This window comes from Hakea prostrata, chromosome 5 (genome assembly GCF_041222555.1).
Source record: "Hakea prostrata isolate BN-2017 chromosome 5, UWA_Hpros_2, whole genome shotgun sequence".
NCBI lineage: Eukaryota > Viridiplantae > Streptophyta > Magnoliopsida > Proteales > Proteaceae > Hakea > Hakea prostrata.
In genome coordinates, this window is record NC_142604.1 from 3,224,601 (window position 1) to 3,241,521 (window position 16,921).

Here is a 16,921-nt window from a genome sequence, read left to right on the forward strand (position 1 = left end):
CAAATAAGAAGATACAGCAAGGTGGGCAGCATCATAAATGCTCACTTCATGTTCTGTACCTATTCATGGGAGAACTCGGTCATGCATTCCAAATTCTTCCCTATGACATCATAGCATACAGGAGTTGCATGGCGGAGGTTTGGGAGGCCATTCCAGCAAGGATAAGACCATCATGTAGGTTATTGATCAGTATTATTGGCCTCATATTGCAAAAGATGTTGATCATGTAATAAGGAGATGCCGAGTCTATCAACTAGCCAAGCAAACCAAGCAAAATACTAACAATCTAATAATGGAATTATGGTGGGTAACCAATCCCAATAGCAGGAAATCGTCTAGTTAGCTTAGTACACTAGAAAGAAATTGGAAGCACTAGAACAGTTCCGTGCATAGACTACTTGAAGCCTTCACCTTGCCCATTGTCCAGTATGGCCGAGCATCTGAGTCAACAGGATCGTATTCTGCAGAATCCATGGCTTAAAAAAAATAAAAAAAGAAATCCAAGTTAACCCTGTTGAGGTTCTTTCCATCTCCATTTTCACCAATCCTTAGGCATGGTTGACTTGGCTGAGGCTCTATACTCACCATTACTAGTTCCTCATGCACCTTGGATTGATATTAGTATGGATTTTGTACTTGGGCTACCCTCAACAAAAGAGTGACACGACCCATCATGGTTGTAGTTGACCACTTCTCAAAGATGGCTCACTTTATACCATGTCACAAGACCTTTGATGCATCTCACATTGCAAAGATATTCTTCAAGGGGGATGTATGATTACATGGGCTACCAAGTAGCATTGTCTTAGATCGTGACATCAAGTTCATGAGCTACTTTTGGAAGACACTATGGCTAAAAACTAACATATTGAGGTCATACAAAGGCAGTGAATTGAAGGTTGGGAAACATATTGAGGCGTTTGATTCGTGATTATGAGAAGACATGGCTTTCTATACTTGATATAGCTGAGTTTTCTTACAACAACTCAATCAATTGTACAATAGGTCATACTCCATTTGAGATTCTACTTGGAGTTCAACCCCAACAGCCTATAGACTCATTCCACTACCACCCACAAGCACGTATAAATACAGAAGTTAACGAGTTTCTACACCATATACAGAGGTACATGGCAATGTTCGACGAAGAATGGCTCTCAGCAATGATGTATACAAGGCTAAAACTGATCGTCATTAACGATACGTGGAGTTTCAGCTGTGAGACATGGTGATGGTTCGTGTCAACCCAGAAAGGTTCCAACAAGGAGTCAACAACAAACTTAAGGTGCTTGCATTCTCGAGATACCGGAGTAAACAAACATAAGCAACGTCTTCAATGTGGCTGACTTGCATCTTTATATAGGACATCACTCTGATGATGGAGATCCTGAACAGATGTTGAGCCCCAACTCAAGCCAACAATCGTTGATGTCATTGAGGAGGTTTTGGATGACTCTTACAAAACCACTCATCATGGCACTAGACATTATGCTTTCCTCGTCAAATGGAAGAGTCATCCACAACATGAAAGTGCTTGGATTCATGTTGACGATTTCAAGAAACTTGATCTAGATTTGTATGAGAGGTCACTCATCCATTCGTCAAAAACAAATGTTTTCAAGCAGAGGAGAGTTGATGTAGAATTGAAGACATACAAGAAAGAAAAAGCCCAATAGATCAGGCCCTTCAAAACCTAAGGATATTGCCCAAATCAGCCCATGGCTTTCATGGGCTAGGACTGTTTTAATGGGTTAAAGTCAGCACACATGTTATGACCTTCATGGGCTAGACCTAAGCTCAAGTCTAGTCCTTGAGATTTTCATCGAAGTCAATAAAAGGGGCTATAGTTTGAAAATAAGGAACTCTTTTCAAAAAGGTTTTCTTTGTCAAGAGTTAGGTAGTGGTTTAGTCATTAATGGGTACGTGTAAGCTAGTGATTGGATGTTGCATTTAATGTTTATATCTATTTATAAAGGCTATATAAAGGGACTTATATAAGAGGGTGGAACACTCACCCATCATTTGAAATCAAAATGCTTTGTCAGCTACTCTTCTCTTTGGAGAAACCTTGTGTTTGATCAAGGTAAGTTGGTGTCTGATCCTATCAATCCACAACTTACAATGTGCAGCCCTAATGTTACTTTGTTGTCCTTGTTGTTCTCTCATTTTTGCTATATCATTCCCCCATTTCTCCATCTAGCAATAAGCCCATCTAGTTCTTAATCTTCTATTTCGGTTACTACCCTTACCTTAAGTACAAATATGTCCCTATTGTTCTGATGTTATCATAGAGTTATCATTGTGATAGCTCTCTAGATTTCAGCTTTGCTTCACATCTGAAATCTGTCTCATTCTTCAACCTGTGAAATCTGAGATCCTATTTGGCTACTGTTTTGACCAAGCAGATACAGTACTACATTAATCAGCTTCCCCAACCCTTCACCTACACTTGATCCCAATCCCAAATCCTTTAGGACTCTTCAAACCTACTATGATTAACCTGAAATTATAAATTAACAACAGCCCCTTCCCAAGCCCCCACCGAAGCCCAATACAGCATTCCCTAAGCCCTAACTTATAAAATTAACCTGAAACTAAGCAGCAGCAGCCAAACCTTCCTACCCCTCCTGTTAACCCCTCAAACCTCTGAATCTTAAGCCTAGACTAAAATTGAGACCTGGGAATACGAGTACGGCATAGTAATAACCCATGAAGCCCCTATTCCTTCAACCCCATTCTGGCCAACCCATCTAGGGTGTTGTTTTGTGACTTGTAACCCTAATTCCTAAAAGAAATTGCCTACAAAACTGCTGGTTCACAGAGACAGGATCCTGGAGTGAACCTAAATCTAGGGCAACATCATTACAAGGGAAACCTTAGAATTTTGGTTTACACCACTTGGAGGATCATATCTTTATATTATTACCTGCATTCCTTCCAAGTTTCACCCTATTCCCATAATTTTTCATCCCATATCTTAAGAAACCTACCCCCATACCACCATTCTAAATCTCCTCAAAACTAACACCCAACATCCTTGAGACCATCCCCAACTACCCTAACCAGGGAATACAAAGTCCAATATTCCAAACCGAATCAGGGAATCCATTCAGAAGTCATCCTATACACCATACCTGAAATCGAAATGTGCACTTGGAAACTAGTTTAGTTTTAGAGATCCTGGAAGAATAAGCCTTATTCCAGTAAGGCTGAATCAGCTGTTTCGACATACAATACTAGAAAATCCCATCTTTGGGTTCTTTGGTCAAACCACCAGCAAATCTTGGTGGAACCTTGATGTGCCTCAAAGATGAGGGCTAGTTACAGGATCAATTAATGAATTAATGGGCAAAAATTAGGGTTCTAGACCCTGCAGCAAGAGTTTTCTAGGGAAGGGCAAGGTATACAATGTTAGGTTATGGTGTAGAAGCTTAGGGTTGACAAAGACCTAAATCTGATTCAGATTCAATTTCCAGAAATCGAGGGTTTAAGGGAATTAGGGTTCAGATTCTAGTGTTTCTGGGGAAGGTATAGGCAGCTGGGGTCAAGTGCTAGAGGGAGTGAAGGGACGATGATCCAATAAGGGGAGGGATTTTGGTGCTAGGAATTGGGAGATATAGAAATTGAGGTTTTCGGAAAGAAGAGAAGGTGCTGCTGACTAGAAGAGGAGAAGAGCTAGGGTGCAATGGCATTACAGATAGGAAAGGGAGGAATGATCACTTACTTGTTGTAGAAGGTAGGGGAATGAAGACTTGCTGAATAAGAATACCACACAAGGCTCCCGCAGGATTTCTCCACAGTTAAAACCCCTAGCAACTCAATTGAACTCTCTCCCTTTGCTGCAACTTCTTGACTAAAAATATTAGGACTCCTAACTAGACGAGGACTCTTACTTAACTTGTCATGAGCTGACACAAATTATAAAATAAAGGATTACACTCCCAATAAAATTTTGAACCTGACAAAATCAAATTTGACTTGACTTGTGTCCCAAAAGACAAAATGCCCTTGTGATGCACAATTGTCCATGCTGTTGGGTTGGGCCATAGGGTGCTGACAGCAACCCTAGGCCCTATTCCAGCCCAAGGTGCCCTCCTGGGGATGGTGGTGAGATTTATCAAACATGTTGGGAGACTACTATAATACATGTACGTCATATCAGCAAGGTTTGTTGAAGATTCAACTTTGAGGTGTAACATCAATCCCTAAAATTAATGTTCGTAAAAATACTATAATACATGTACGTCATATCAGCAAGGTTTGTTGAAGATTCAACTTTGAGGTGTAACATCAATCCCTAAAATTAATGTTCGTAAAAATAGGATAACAGTTTAGTGGTTAGCCTTCAACTTTTCTATGATAGATATAGTACAAATAATTTTTCTCCTATCCCCATGCCCTACCTAAAATAATTTTTGTACGGTTGTTGATACCCAAGGAACAAGCTCATTGTTGTCTCCTGCGGTCTTAGTTCCTCTTTCCAATCTCCTTCTTGAAGGCCGGTTCCCCCTCCCCCCGTTCATTTCATTCTTTGTATTTTCTTGGTGTTTAATTTAATTATTTAATCATCCAAAAATCTGATTTAACCCCAAACTAAACCATCCTTTGAGATTAATTAATTAATTTAATTCTTGGTGTGGCTTCTAGTATGATTGTTCAAATTTAGGATTACATTAACAAGTATTTCATGTTGTTCACATGTGATAAATATCAATCCAGTTTAAACAGTTTAACCATTAAAAAAAATGATGTATCATAGCTCACCTTCATCATCAACTTTAAGACTATTTTTAACATGATCAAATTCAATCAGGACCTTGCTGTCAAGTGCATTCGGATTCTGTCAAGGAAGCAAAAACAAAAAAGAAATCAGATGCAGGAGCCTTGCAACAAAAAATTATTACAGATAACAACCGTCCAAATAAAAAATGGTGACTTCCTGTAGTTCTCTTGCCTGTATTGTTATAAGGTCCTCCTTTGTGAATGGTTCATCAGTAAGGAGTTCCTTCCAGTTTTTTGTTTTCAGGTTCAGCTCTTTGATGGCCTTTCAAAAGAATGCAACACAACTAAACTGTCAGAAGTTAACTTATGTAGAAAAATTACAGCAAAAGATAATAACAATGATGGATAAAGAAGAACAAACCTCATAACAGAACACGTTTCCTGTAGTTTTCACAGCAACAATATGCGTAAATTCCGTGAACACTTTATTCAGAACTGGGCAGTGATATTCTCCTACAACAAAAATGAAGAGAGATGCACTCAATAATATACCATGGAAAGAAGTTTGGTAGTGGAGAACCAAAATAAAGGTGCCAAGCAAAATACATCAGATTAAAATTCCACGAGTTCAAGGAATATAAGCATAAAAAATAATAATAATAATATTAATACATAGGGAAGAAAATTGATTTGGAATGTTTCATATAACTCTATATGTTGTGCCGATTTCAAAGTGGGGTAAAAACACTCCAATGGTGATAGAAGCTATAACTATGAGTCACCAATTCCAAAATACAGATATCAAAATGACCAGGCCTGTGGGTCAACCATAAAAACAAAGATCACAGAGAATAATATTGAAGTTCAATTACAGGTACCATTGTACCAATCAGCAGGAGACGATCTCCAAGGTGATTGCTTAACACTTAACCATGTAGTCAAGAATTTGGTTCAAGCTAGTGGAAGTCCTGAATTTATTACTCAACAAAAAATAAAAATAAAGTTTTCATTGGACCAAATTTGAATACAGAAACTCGATGAGAGACCCACGCCCATTGGTTGGGACCTAAAGTAGGACAGTATTCCATTAAATCCATTTGGAATACGACGGGGAACTTATAATTCTACTTCCCTATAAAAGGAAAACCAAATTTTGCATTAAACAATAATGCGGGAACAGGAAGGCATACCTTCGGGGTTCTTGTGGAATGTAAGAGGGATGAGATCCTCGAGCCTAAGGAGAGCTCCAGTGACCGGATGCTTTCCATACTTTCTAATGTAAGGTATAATGTTCCTGCAACACCAAATCACACTTGAAGCTACTTTGTTTTTTTTCCCCCTTTCTCCTTCGTGTGTGAATGTGCGTGGGAGAAAGTGGGGTGATGAAGTGTGCTGGTGTAAAATGAATGTGTATATGCATTGGAGGCAGAGACACTAACGTGACGTCGAAAACGCTGCCATCAATTGTACAAACCGCATTCTCGAACGGAGTGAAAGTGAGCCTATACCAAAAACCACCGCGGAGGACATCAAAGTTAATATAAAGAAGGAGAATTTTATGATCATGAGCCTAAATTTATAGTGAAGAACAAGAGCAAATTCAAAACAGAAACAAAGAGCAAACTAATCCTATGAAGAGAGTAACACACGAGCAGCAGTAGAAAGGAAGACGCTTGAATGGCGCGGACTGCTGTTTTGATTTGGCACCTCCCCATTCGGTCGCCCACTCCGTTTTCGTTATGAACATCCGATCTTTGCTGTGCTGTTTCTTTCCCATGTCTCTGTGCTTCCTTTTTTGTTAAAACTAATGTATATGTTATATATAAAGAACAAGAAGCTGGGAAAACTAGGGTTTGCGACCGCTCAATCTGCTAGAGGAATCTGATTTGTACTAACTTCCCTCTAGAAAACAAGAAGAGGTCCCTGAAGGTTGAAGAAGGGGTCAGTTTCGCTATGCTTAAATATTCTAAGCATGAAGATGTCCGATAAAGATATATTCCCGAAGATTCCGAATCCTCGACCTGCCGACGTTCTGTAGCACTAGCACCTAAACCTTCGCCTCCAACGAAAGAATCTACAGCACTGTCTCCGGCACAACCATCCGTCGACTTGGGTCGGACTGGACTGGTTTCGGTGAACATGAGATTACTCTCTACTTCTCTCCTCTCCTTATATTATATAATGAAAATATATATACATATATATATTCCCCCCTAAAATCATAACCTCCTTGGATTATGCCACTACATTGGCACTGTCACTACTCTACTAAAAACACAACTATGAAATTTGTAACTTTATATTAAGAATTTGAGCAAATTACACACCACCCACTAGGGTACAATTCTTGACTATCCGCTATTATTTACTTTTTAAATTATATGATACTCACACTTAAAATTACAAGTTACCTACAATTACATTATTAATTAAGTAGACATGTAAAATAACCAAAATACCATTACTTATATTTAAAATGGGGGGTTGTGATCGGTGGAGAGCAGTTTCCAGTGGTGGAGAGGAGTTTACGGCATTGGAAGAAGATAGGTGAAAGAATACCTTAACTGAGGGAATGTAGGTAATTTGAAAATGAAATTAAAATGTTTAAAATATAAGTAATAGTATTTTTATCATTTTACATGTCCATTTAATTTAAAATGTTACTAGAGTTCAGTTTACATGTCCACTTAATTTAAAATGTTACTAAAGTAACTTGTAATTTTGAATGTGAGTGTCATATAATTTAAGAGGTAATAGTGGGTGGCCAAAAGTTTTACCCCTTTAATAACACGTACCGTGTAATTTGCTCAAAAATATATTGTTCAAAGGGCATTTAGGTAATTTTACTCATCATGTAACAACAAATTTAACTGTGAGTAACTTGTAATTATGTCCGTGAGTGCCATGCAATTTTCAAAATAATAGTGGGTGATCACTAGTTTCACATAAGGGTTTTGCGCTTCGAAAACGTTTAACCATACTGAACTGCGCCGTCTAAAACCGCATCATACCGTACCATTCAAAATTCGGTACAGTAGGTACAAAAACCAAATTTCTTTGGTACAATTCTGATTTTAAGTATTCATACCGTCAGTATGTACTGAAACCGTACCGAATTAGTACCGTACCAAATTAAGGGATATAAATTATAATTTTACAATTAAAACACTTCACCTTTATCCTATCCATAATTCCCTATTTCAAAATTTCATTTCATCATTCACTCTTCTTCTTAGATTTACTTGTTTTGTCTCTATTAATTAGATTTAATTTTTTTATCTTTATTAACATCAAATTCTATTGTTTTGTCTATATTAATTAGATTTAATTGCTTTATCTTTGTTAAAATCAAATTCTATTGATTGGTTAATTTCATTCGTACAAAAACTGTATCACACTAGATATTGTGTTTAAACCATTATTCCACACCGATTTAATACTGAAATCGTATCGAACTGCTTTTGAAAATGCCGAACCATACCAAACGGTGTAAATTCGCTACGCTACGATTCTGGTTTTCGGTATTCAAAGTTGGTACTGTAGATTGGCACCCTTACTTTTCCCCACTACCCTTATAATTTCCTAAAATCACAGTTACATACCCAAGAGAGTATCAAATTCACACAATAACACCAGACCTAAAAACTAGATTGTTGGAACCAAACCCTAGCCCTAGCCCCCGTTATTGCTGCCCTTGTTCCGGCAACCCGTCCGATATATTCTATATTCTCCGCGGCCGTTCCCTGGTCGCTCCGATTACCCGATTGCTTAAGTGTTCCAAAATCTATCTCATCTAAACCCTGTTTCGTTTAGTAAAAATTAACAACTATTTCACGGAAGCTGTTTCCTGTCACCAAGCAAGACTTGTAGCTTAAAATGTTCTTCACTCAGAAGATCAGAAACAGGGAAATTCTCATTAATTTTGGATTTAGCAACAACTGTCTCAATAAAATAACACATGGGATCGACAACAATCTTCAAGACGAGGGCTTGAAAATTTCCCAAAACACACGGTGTGAGCCTCAGCCGAAATCCGATAACGAAAGGATTCCGTCGTTGCCATATATTGGTTGTAAATCGGGAAGGGAGAAGCCCTAGACAATGGAAGGAGAGCAGGACAGACAAAGGATGAGAGGACCAGTAGAGAACCCGACCCGATGCATTATAACGTTGGCACTCTGGTGACTCATGCGATGAAAAATAATAAATGCGAGAGGCAAACAGAGAAATGCATACATTTTTATTAAAAGTTCATAGGAACTCCAACTAAATCTTTAGATAAGGTTTTCATAAATTATACTATTATATAAATGCACGTAGTCTTAATTGTGTAGCAAATCTTATCTTTGACTTTTATATTATTATTTTATTATTTTTTATTGCCTATCATTTCTTTACCTATTGTTTCTATCGTTCTTGAAAATTTAGTTATTGTTTTTTTCATCAAGCAGTCTTGGTAATTGTCTTTAAAGAAGATCTTCCTACCCTTTCTTCTTTCTTTGTCCGTTGTTATTTTACTTGTTTATATCTTGTTCCTAAATCTAAAAGATTTTAACTATAAAAAACATTTAATTATAATATTTTTCTTGACATCTAAAACGGTTACTTTTTGTTCTATTCAAAATGTTTTTTTTTTCTTAGTGATATGTTTTCGATAGAAAAAGAGACAAAGAGAGATCATTGTAGAGAAAGAAAATATTAATGCAAGCTCCGACCAGAAAAGAAGGGAGAAGTAGAAGAAGAAAACAAAATTGCGGAAGTGGGGGGGGGGGTATTCGAGTCTCTCAGTCTTAAGCACTTAGATTTCAAAAGTGAAATCTGTCATACAAAAAATGTCATAGACAATCAATTAATGACTTTGAAGTTCAAAAGAAAAATGACTTCAAAGATAAGTTGTATAATATTGATGTTCAATACAATTATTTGTTCTTTCATCATCCTCCTTTCAGTAAGTATATTTCTTGAACATTTCTCATATATTGTCACTAACGCATTTGCACGTACAAGTTTACTAGTAATTTAAATATACCACAAAGGTAAGTTTAACCCATGATGTCCTCAGGGCACCAATGAAGAACCCTTTGATAATTACTATCCTTCATTCTTACCCTCTAATGCGACGAGGAACCCCACGCTAGGTGTGAGAAGGCACAGAAATTTAAAACCGCTTGGATCAAGTAAATAAACAAGTAACTTTTAAATTCAAAAATCCAACCTTAGGCTGAAGTGGTTCAGGGGGTGTCCAGGGATCACTTTAGTTTCCCACGATAGATGTTTGAAAAAGAGAGCTGAAGCGTTTGACCACATTCTCCTTTTAAGATTTCCTCCACCTGCTGCGATTCAACCAAAGTTAAACGCAAAGCCTTTTTAAGTTTCCATTGCGGCAGGGGCCATTGTGAGTTCGTATCCCCTACCCCACCCTTTCTGCTGTTGAATTATTCTGAGGCCCAAGAGCACAGCTCCTTACAAAACCATTGACAGACCTTTCCCTATTTCATCATATTGATTGCAATTCTTTGCATCTTATAGCCTGTGGACAGATTGTCGAATGGCAAATCCACCAACCAATGCCCCCTTTCAATTTACAATCAAAATAATAAGGCTGCACAGTACAATTTTGGACTGACAAGAAAAACATGAAGAATTAATCAATTCAGAACCAGACAGCAATTGAACAAACAGGGGCAGATAATAACTTATGTTTATTGCTTGCAATTCCTATACAATTAATAGGGCATCTTCACAGGCTGAGGATGAAACAGATTTCTCTGCGTGCAAGTTCTCATGCATGCAGGAACCCCTTCTCCTCCAAGTAGGAAATCACTTTTTCAGCCATCTCACTAGGGGAAGCACCAGCACCAGCTCCTTCATGCCGTAACACTATCTGAGGAAAAAGATCATCTCCTAAGTCAAATTTCAGCATCAACAAATGCTTGGAGACTCTAAACAATAGAACCAAATTCATCTAAAGCATGCAATAGCATATGAAGAAGGCATCATCTATTTCTTCTTCTTTCTTTCTTTTTTGGGGTGAAAAGAAGGCATCATTTCTCAATGCATGTTTTGTTTAAGCCTCCTTAAACATACACGACTTTGCTCAGTAAGCAAAAGTCTGCACATGTAGCCCAGGGTACAAAACCTGTATCACAGGATACCACACAAGTGCCTCGTCTACTACTATTATATGGCCCAGGAAGGAGATGAAACATTTTTCCGTCCGGACATCTCTAAGTGCAATACCAATCTTTCAGCTAAGAATAGTCACATAGATATTGTAGTAGCACTACACCCTAATGGTAATACTTTTTCTCCTAGTGATCATGCCAATCTTCAGTATTCCATCATCCCAATGCTGCAACAGTAACAGGAAACAGAACCTAGCCACATGGAACTTTAATTGAATGGCATGCTAATTCCTTTCAGGTACCATCATACACAGATGTGTTATGTGCAGTTCTGTTCAGGTATGTCCTTTCAGAAAGAAAGATGTTGGGGCATACAAACCTCACAATTCAGAGGCGGTTCATATGGATCATCAATACCAGTAAAATCTGCAGCAAAATACCAATGTAAGTTTGACAATTTCACAAGTCATCCATCAAATAAAAAGTCTCATACCTAAATTGAATATTTGGCAAAATTCAGTATTTTAAAGGCATCCAAGTGTGGATATAGTACAGGAATTGTCACCATCATCCAGGTAGAGAAACCTTAATGGTAAAACCAAGTCAAAGTTGAATAGCAGAAAATCACGAATGGAAGTACTATCTCCTGAAGTCAATGAGGATGACAATAGCTTGTTGTAAGTGTAGGAGGCAAAGTCTAAATATACAAAAGTATGTCCAGAAAGTTGAATCATTCCACAAGTTTGCTAGGTAAGAAGTCTAACAGCGTCAAATCTTAGAAACAGGAACCAATAGAGAACACTGGCCATTTGAGAACAGTCAGATAATAGCTACAAACCATCAGCGCCCCCTGTCAATTACTTATTCCTAAAAGGTACCTTTGATCTTTCCTTGACGAGCAAGTTTGTACAAGCCCTTTGGGTCCCTGGCCTCACATATTTGCAATGGAACATCTAAGAAGACCTGTATACAGTAAAGGTAATGTTGGGCCAATCTTTACAAACAATTCTTTTCACTTTTAAGGGGGGAAAAATATATAATGTGGGATTGATTGATCTAACTTCAAAATTCAGCCTATCCAGAGATTCAAGAATCAAACCTCAACAAAATTTCCATGAGTCATTAATGCACGGCATGCATCGCGGTCTCTTTGATAAGGAGATATCAGACTCGCAATGCAAATAATACCAGCATCTGCAAAGAGCTTCGCTACTTCCCCTAAAATCAGATATGAGGGATCATTAGAGCATTGCAAGAAACCTAAAATACCACATCTAAAGTAAACTAACAAAAACCATGTCTAGGAGATCACTTTCACCTTCTTTTTTTTTTTTTTTTTTTTGGGGGGGGGGGGGGGAGGACCTGCATCAGATTTAAAAAATAATAATTTAGGGCAAATGCTGACCAATCCTTCGAATATTTTCTGCGCGGTCTTCAGCAGAAAAACTAAGATCTTGGTTAAGGCCATGTCGAATATTGTCACCATCAAGGAGGTATGACAACTTTCCTCTATTGTACAGACCCCGACTAAGAGCACATGCCACAGTGCTTTTCCCTGGAAATTAAAAAAAGCAGAAAAAGTCAGGGACGAAAAAACCGCAAATGGAGAAGGAAACCATTTAAATGCATTACAGGAAAAGTCATTTTGAACACAAAGTTGAACCAAACAGCCTATCCCATTTTGCAAGCAGAGATAACATCTAACACATCTTCCTGAGGTAAATGTCCCAGTGACAACACAGAGTGAGACAGAGGGTAGGTTCTTTCCTTCTTTCATTTTCTTTTTTTTTTGGCGGGGGAAGTTGGAGGATTAAGGACAGAGGTTCCTTGTCTAATGTCGCAAAACCTTTGGAGAAGACCATCAGGAGACCTGTTCATCATGGCAAAGGGGGCTGATGAACTGTTTGTACACTTCTCAGCCATCTTCTCCATTTTTTCACACTTAGCCCCAAATCTATACATCCACTAGCAATCAATACCCATACAAAGTGTTTTTCCCCTCTAGGAAGATTCTTTGTTCCTCCAAAATTTCTTCAAATCTTGATGCCACAATCAAAAAGCTGAATAGATCAAAATCTTCAATATCTCTGTTCCACACTTTCTAGGGACAAGAGAAATAACAATATTATATCATATTCTACTTTCAAGAATTCAGCAAACCTGTTTATGATATCATAAATTCTTATCTAATGTCCCTCGAACATAAGAGGGCGGAAGGCAAAAGGTTATCTGAACCTAGAGCCACCTAGAACCTTAATAGTTGATAGTGTATAACACGTTCTCTTCAAAAACATTTCCACAATAAACAGCTGAACTTTATTCCTTTTCTTCCTTTCTTTGTCATTCATTTATTCATTCAGGAGAAAACTTTATTTCTTTTATTATATTTTGATCTGTCTAGAGAAAATCTTTGATGTACCTATGATGTGTGAAGCTTTTACTAGAGAAGTAGATTAAAAAAGTCCACATTTTTTATTCTATACACCCCCTGAGAGAATGACATTCACCTCAAGCCTGTACAGAAAGATCCTCTTCCATGCAATTGCATGGTATCTACCACCCAATACGTCATAATGCAATCTCCAAAATGAGTGGTATATAATAGTTCCTAACGTAGGAGCTTTCACTTTGTGCCATTATTAGTGTTGATACCCTTGTCTACCATTTCTAGCCTAGGCTGCACTACTAAGGTTAAATAAATTTATTAAGTTTTCAGCTCTATAAGTGTTCTGATAAACATAGTGATGGACACCATTAAGCAACGTTTGATTATGTGAAAATATATGCTAATTATTCCAAGAACCGTGCACAAAGGATAAGTTCACTCCCAAACCCTGCATTGAATCCCAACCAAAAGTTGACATTTTTTCGTGTTTTGGTACATGTGTTTAGCTAACTCGTATCAAGCATAAAGTGTCCAGTTTGTGCATGTATCCACAATGGTAAAGCAGATGCCAGAATAACTTGGAAAAACACTCTTTCGGACAAGGGAATAGAGAACTGCCCAGCATTAGATATTAACAATAGAACTTTAAATTAAGGATTTTCTTGTTGCCACACCTTAAGGTGTCAAACAATTTGTAACTTTATTTGTTTGCCCCTTCTAGTATAACACATTTTTTTTCAATGAGTAACTATTGCCTGTTAACACACAAAAAAAAATGTGGAAGACAATAACAGATTCTGTTATTGACAAAATAGCTTAAAATTATTTTAAAAACGTAAGTAAAGCCTTAAGGCAAGGAAATAAAGTACAGCTATAGAGGTGTCATTTAGATAGTTCCTATAAACTACTCAATGAATGCTGAAATCAGAAGCAAAAAATGAACCAAAATTCAAGACACAGAGAATCATCTTAGAATTGATGGATAAAATCCATGCTTGAAACAATGACTAAAATTAACAAGAATCATCATAGATAGAGCCAAAGTGAGGGACTCTTGCTTGGTGCATTGGTGCTTGGGTTTCAAGCACAAATTTTCACGTTTGAGTCCTGAGAATGGTCACTTTTGCACAAGAGTATCAAAGGTGAGAACCATCTCCAACCCACCCTCCAAGGAACCAGTTGAAGTGGGATTAGCACCATGAGTTGGTTACAATGTACAACCTGTGGATCTGAAAGAAAGTAAATAACTTATAAATCTTAATGCAAAGAAATGAAGAATAAAAAGATGAGATCCTTGTTTCCAGCGATTAAAACAGGTGAGGGTTGGCCACAAAACAAACTACTGCTTCTTGAAAACTAGTGATTTCCTTTCAATAAAAATTAACTAAAATATTCTAAGATGAAAAATAAATAAGCTCACATATGGACCCCTTTCTAAGTTATGTTTACATTTAATTCTTCCAACTCCAAGGACAGCTCTCTTTCCTATTAAAAACCTATATTAGATGAACAAGTCACTCACATGAGGTTAAAATGCATTGTCAACACCCATAAAATTTTGTGGTGGAATGCCAACATTCGAGATGTAGACATTTTGTCCTAAAATAATTCCTTGAAATGAGGCAAATCCTGTCATATCTATGTAATCAGAACTTCGAAGTTACAACCAGGAAACAGAGGAGACATTTGATAAGGTACAGCATTATAACACACACACACACACGGGTGAGAAGAGCAGCACACTCTAAATCTTGTGATATCCAAACTTGAAATGGTATCAGCAAACTTGTATACCAGTAATATGATGTTCTTCACATGACAAGTGACAAAAGGAGGCTTATCATTGGCTACGATATTTTATGCTTTACCAAGTAATGTAAAATTTCAAGGAGTAAACTAAACTTGAATAATAGCAACACAAACCTGAACCACTGAGACCCGTAATCCATATGACGCATCCTTTCTGCTGGATTAGCTTTTGCCTTTCAAGTTTCCCAATTGGACATTCATGCCACATGATGTTTGTTGAATTCCCAACAGTTGATATCACACGGTGATGTTTCCCTAGCCAAATACAAATCAGGAACCTGTAGGACCAATTTTTTCAGGGAAAAAGAAAAGAAGAGAAATCCCTAAATGCTTAGAGTCATACAACCAACCAACCAACCCTTCTAATTTATAATGAACAACATTCTTATCATTTTGCGAGTTCTTAACCAATTCCTTGCAGCAGCAGTTGGTTTCTGCCCAAATCCAACTATTCTAATCTTCATAAGGGCGATGGGAGTTCTGAAGCGATAACGTGAAAGGGAGGGGGGGGGGGGAATGGAAGAGACCCGGAAGATGGAAAGTTACCAGAAACTAGCCCAGCTCCAAGATGTTCACTGTTTTGGGAGTCGGAACAACCGGCAGTGACCACCTTGCCATTGACATAAGCCATGTTAGAGTCACTGATAGCCTTGACCGCGGTAGAAAACTTGTATTTGCGACTGATGGAGACGGAAAGGGGAAGGCCGCGACCATTAAATCTCCGGTGGAAACGAACGTCATTGCAGTGGGGCAAATCCACAAGCCCTAACATCGATTGTGAATGCGAAGCAACACCATGTTCAAACCCAGATGGGTAACAGCCTCCCAGCGGTCTCACTACTCCAGCGGGACTCATCTCACACATTTAGTTCTCTAGATTTTACGTTTTGGTACCTTGATCAAGAAATAGTAATAGATCTTAGATAAAATATTGACGATTGATGGAATTTATATAGAATTATAAAAAGGGCCAGGAAGGGGAGCATGGAATGCGGAGAGAGTAGCATGATAAATGGACTCCTGAACGGAGACTAAGAATTTACTTACTCAAGGACAAATGTGAGTTTCAAAACATTTTCTCTCCGTTTTCTCTGGGGGGTTTAGTTTCCTCCGGCACCAGTCAACCAGTCACCGCTTGTTTCTAAAATCTGGGGAAGGCATGGACGTGAACGTCAACGAGGGGAGAGGATGATTCTGTCATTCTTGATGTCGTTTGTCTTGTCGTATTTGGCTTCTCGGCTTGCTTCTATTGATGGAGGATGATGGAGGATGATGGAGGATGATGGGGATATCAGACAAGTCTAAGAGCTTAATTTGGCTTCTTCTCGGCTGGCTTCTATTGATGGAGGATGATGGAGGATATCAGACAAGTCGTTGAGCTTACTTCTCTAAACCTTAAAAGTTAAAATAACCAAAGAAACCATCTCAATTTGCCTTCGAAGAAAGCGCAGATTCCAGAGAGGATCGACCTTTCTCTTTCGATTGTGGACCGGGAATCCAGAGGGGATCTTCGCCTTGATCCTGTTAACTATCTTCAGGGTCCCTATTAATATTTTTAGGATCTACCTTGGTCTTGCCAAAACCTAATAAAAAATTAATGAAGAGTAAAATTGTAAAATTCTCATTGATCCAAACTCGAAAATCTATATTGTAAGTTCAAGAACCCAGAGTGGGAATAGAAAATAACTATGAATTACCCAAATAAAGACTATTAGATTGAAAAATAAACCAATGAAAGTGGATGGTGATGATATAACTCAAACATTGACGGATATGGAAAGTGGATCAAGAGCTCAATGACGGCACCCTTGGAAGGTCCAAGAGTTCATTTAAGACCCCCCCCAATGATGGATTTAGTGTTGGAGAAGAGCAAAATGTA

General features: G+C 38.0%; 2 protein-coding genes across 2 annotated transcripts in view; both read right to left on the minus strand.

Moving 5' to 3' along the window:
• PUB49 (plant U-box 49) overlaps positions 1-6,912 on the minus strand; it is a 34,200-nt gene extending 27,288 nt beyond the window's left edge. Inside the window, exons 1-6 of the mRNA XM_089154955.1 lie at positions 6,372-6,912; positions 6,162-6,224; positions 5,913-6,016; positions 5,144-5,235; positions 4,955-5,044; positions 4,765-4,840 (exon numbers count right to left, since the gene is read on the minus strand). Coding sequence (XP_089011081.1) covers positions 4,765-4,840; positions 4,955-5,044; positions 5,144-5,235; positions 5,913-6,016; positions 6,162-6,224; positions 6,372-6,499 — 553 coding nt within the window. The 5' untranslated portion in view covers positions 6,500-6,912. The remainder of the gene's footprint in view (positions 1-4,764; positions 4,841-4,954; positions 5,045-5,143; positions 5,236-5,912; positions 6,017-6,161; positions 6,225-6,371) is intronic.
• A 3,083-nt stretch (positions 6,913-9,995) lies between these two features.
• Positions 9,996-16,582, minus strand: LOC149014433 (adenylyl-sulfate kinase 3-like). The gene is made up of 8 exons (XM_089156166.1): positions 16,090-16,582; positions 15,589-15,936; positions 15,157-15,297; positions 12,253-12,402; positions 11,947-12,065; positions 11,726-11,810; positions 11,227-11,273; positions 9,996-10,606 (listed from the first exon to the last, which is right to left on the minus strand). Exons 2-8 carry the CDS (start codon positions 15,905-15,907, stop codon positions 10,505-10,507), a joined length of 963 nt encoding a protein of 320 aa, XP_089012292.1. The 5' UTR covers positions 15,908-15,936; positions 16,090-16,582; the 3' UTR covers positions 9,996-10,504.
• Between the last annotated feature and the right edge of the window lie 339 nt (positions 16,583-16,921).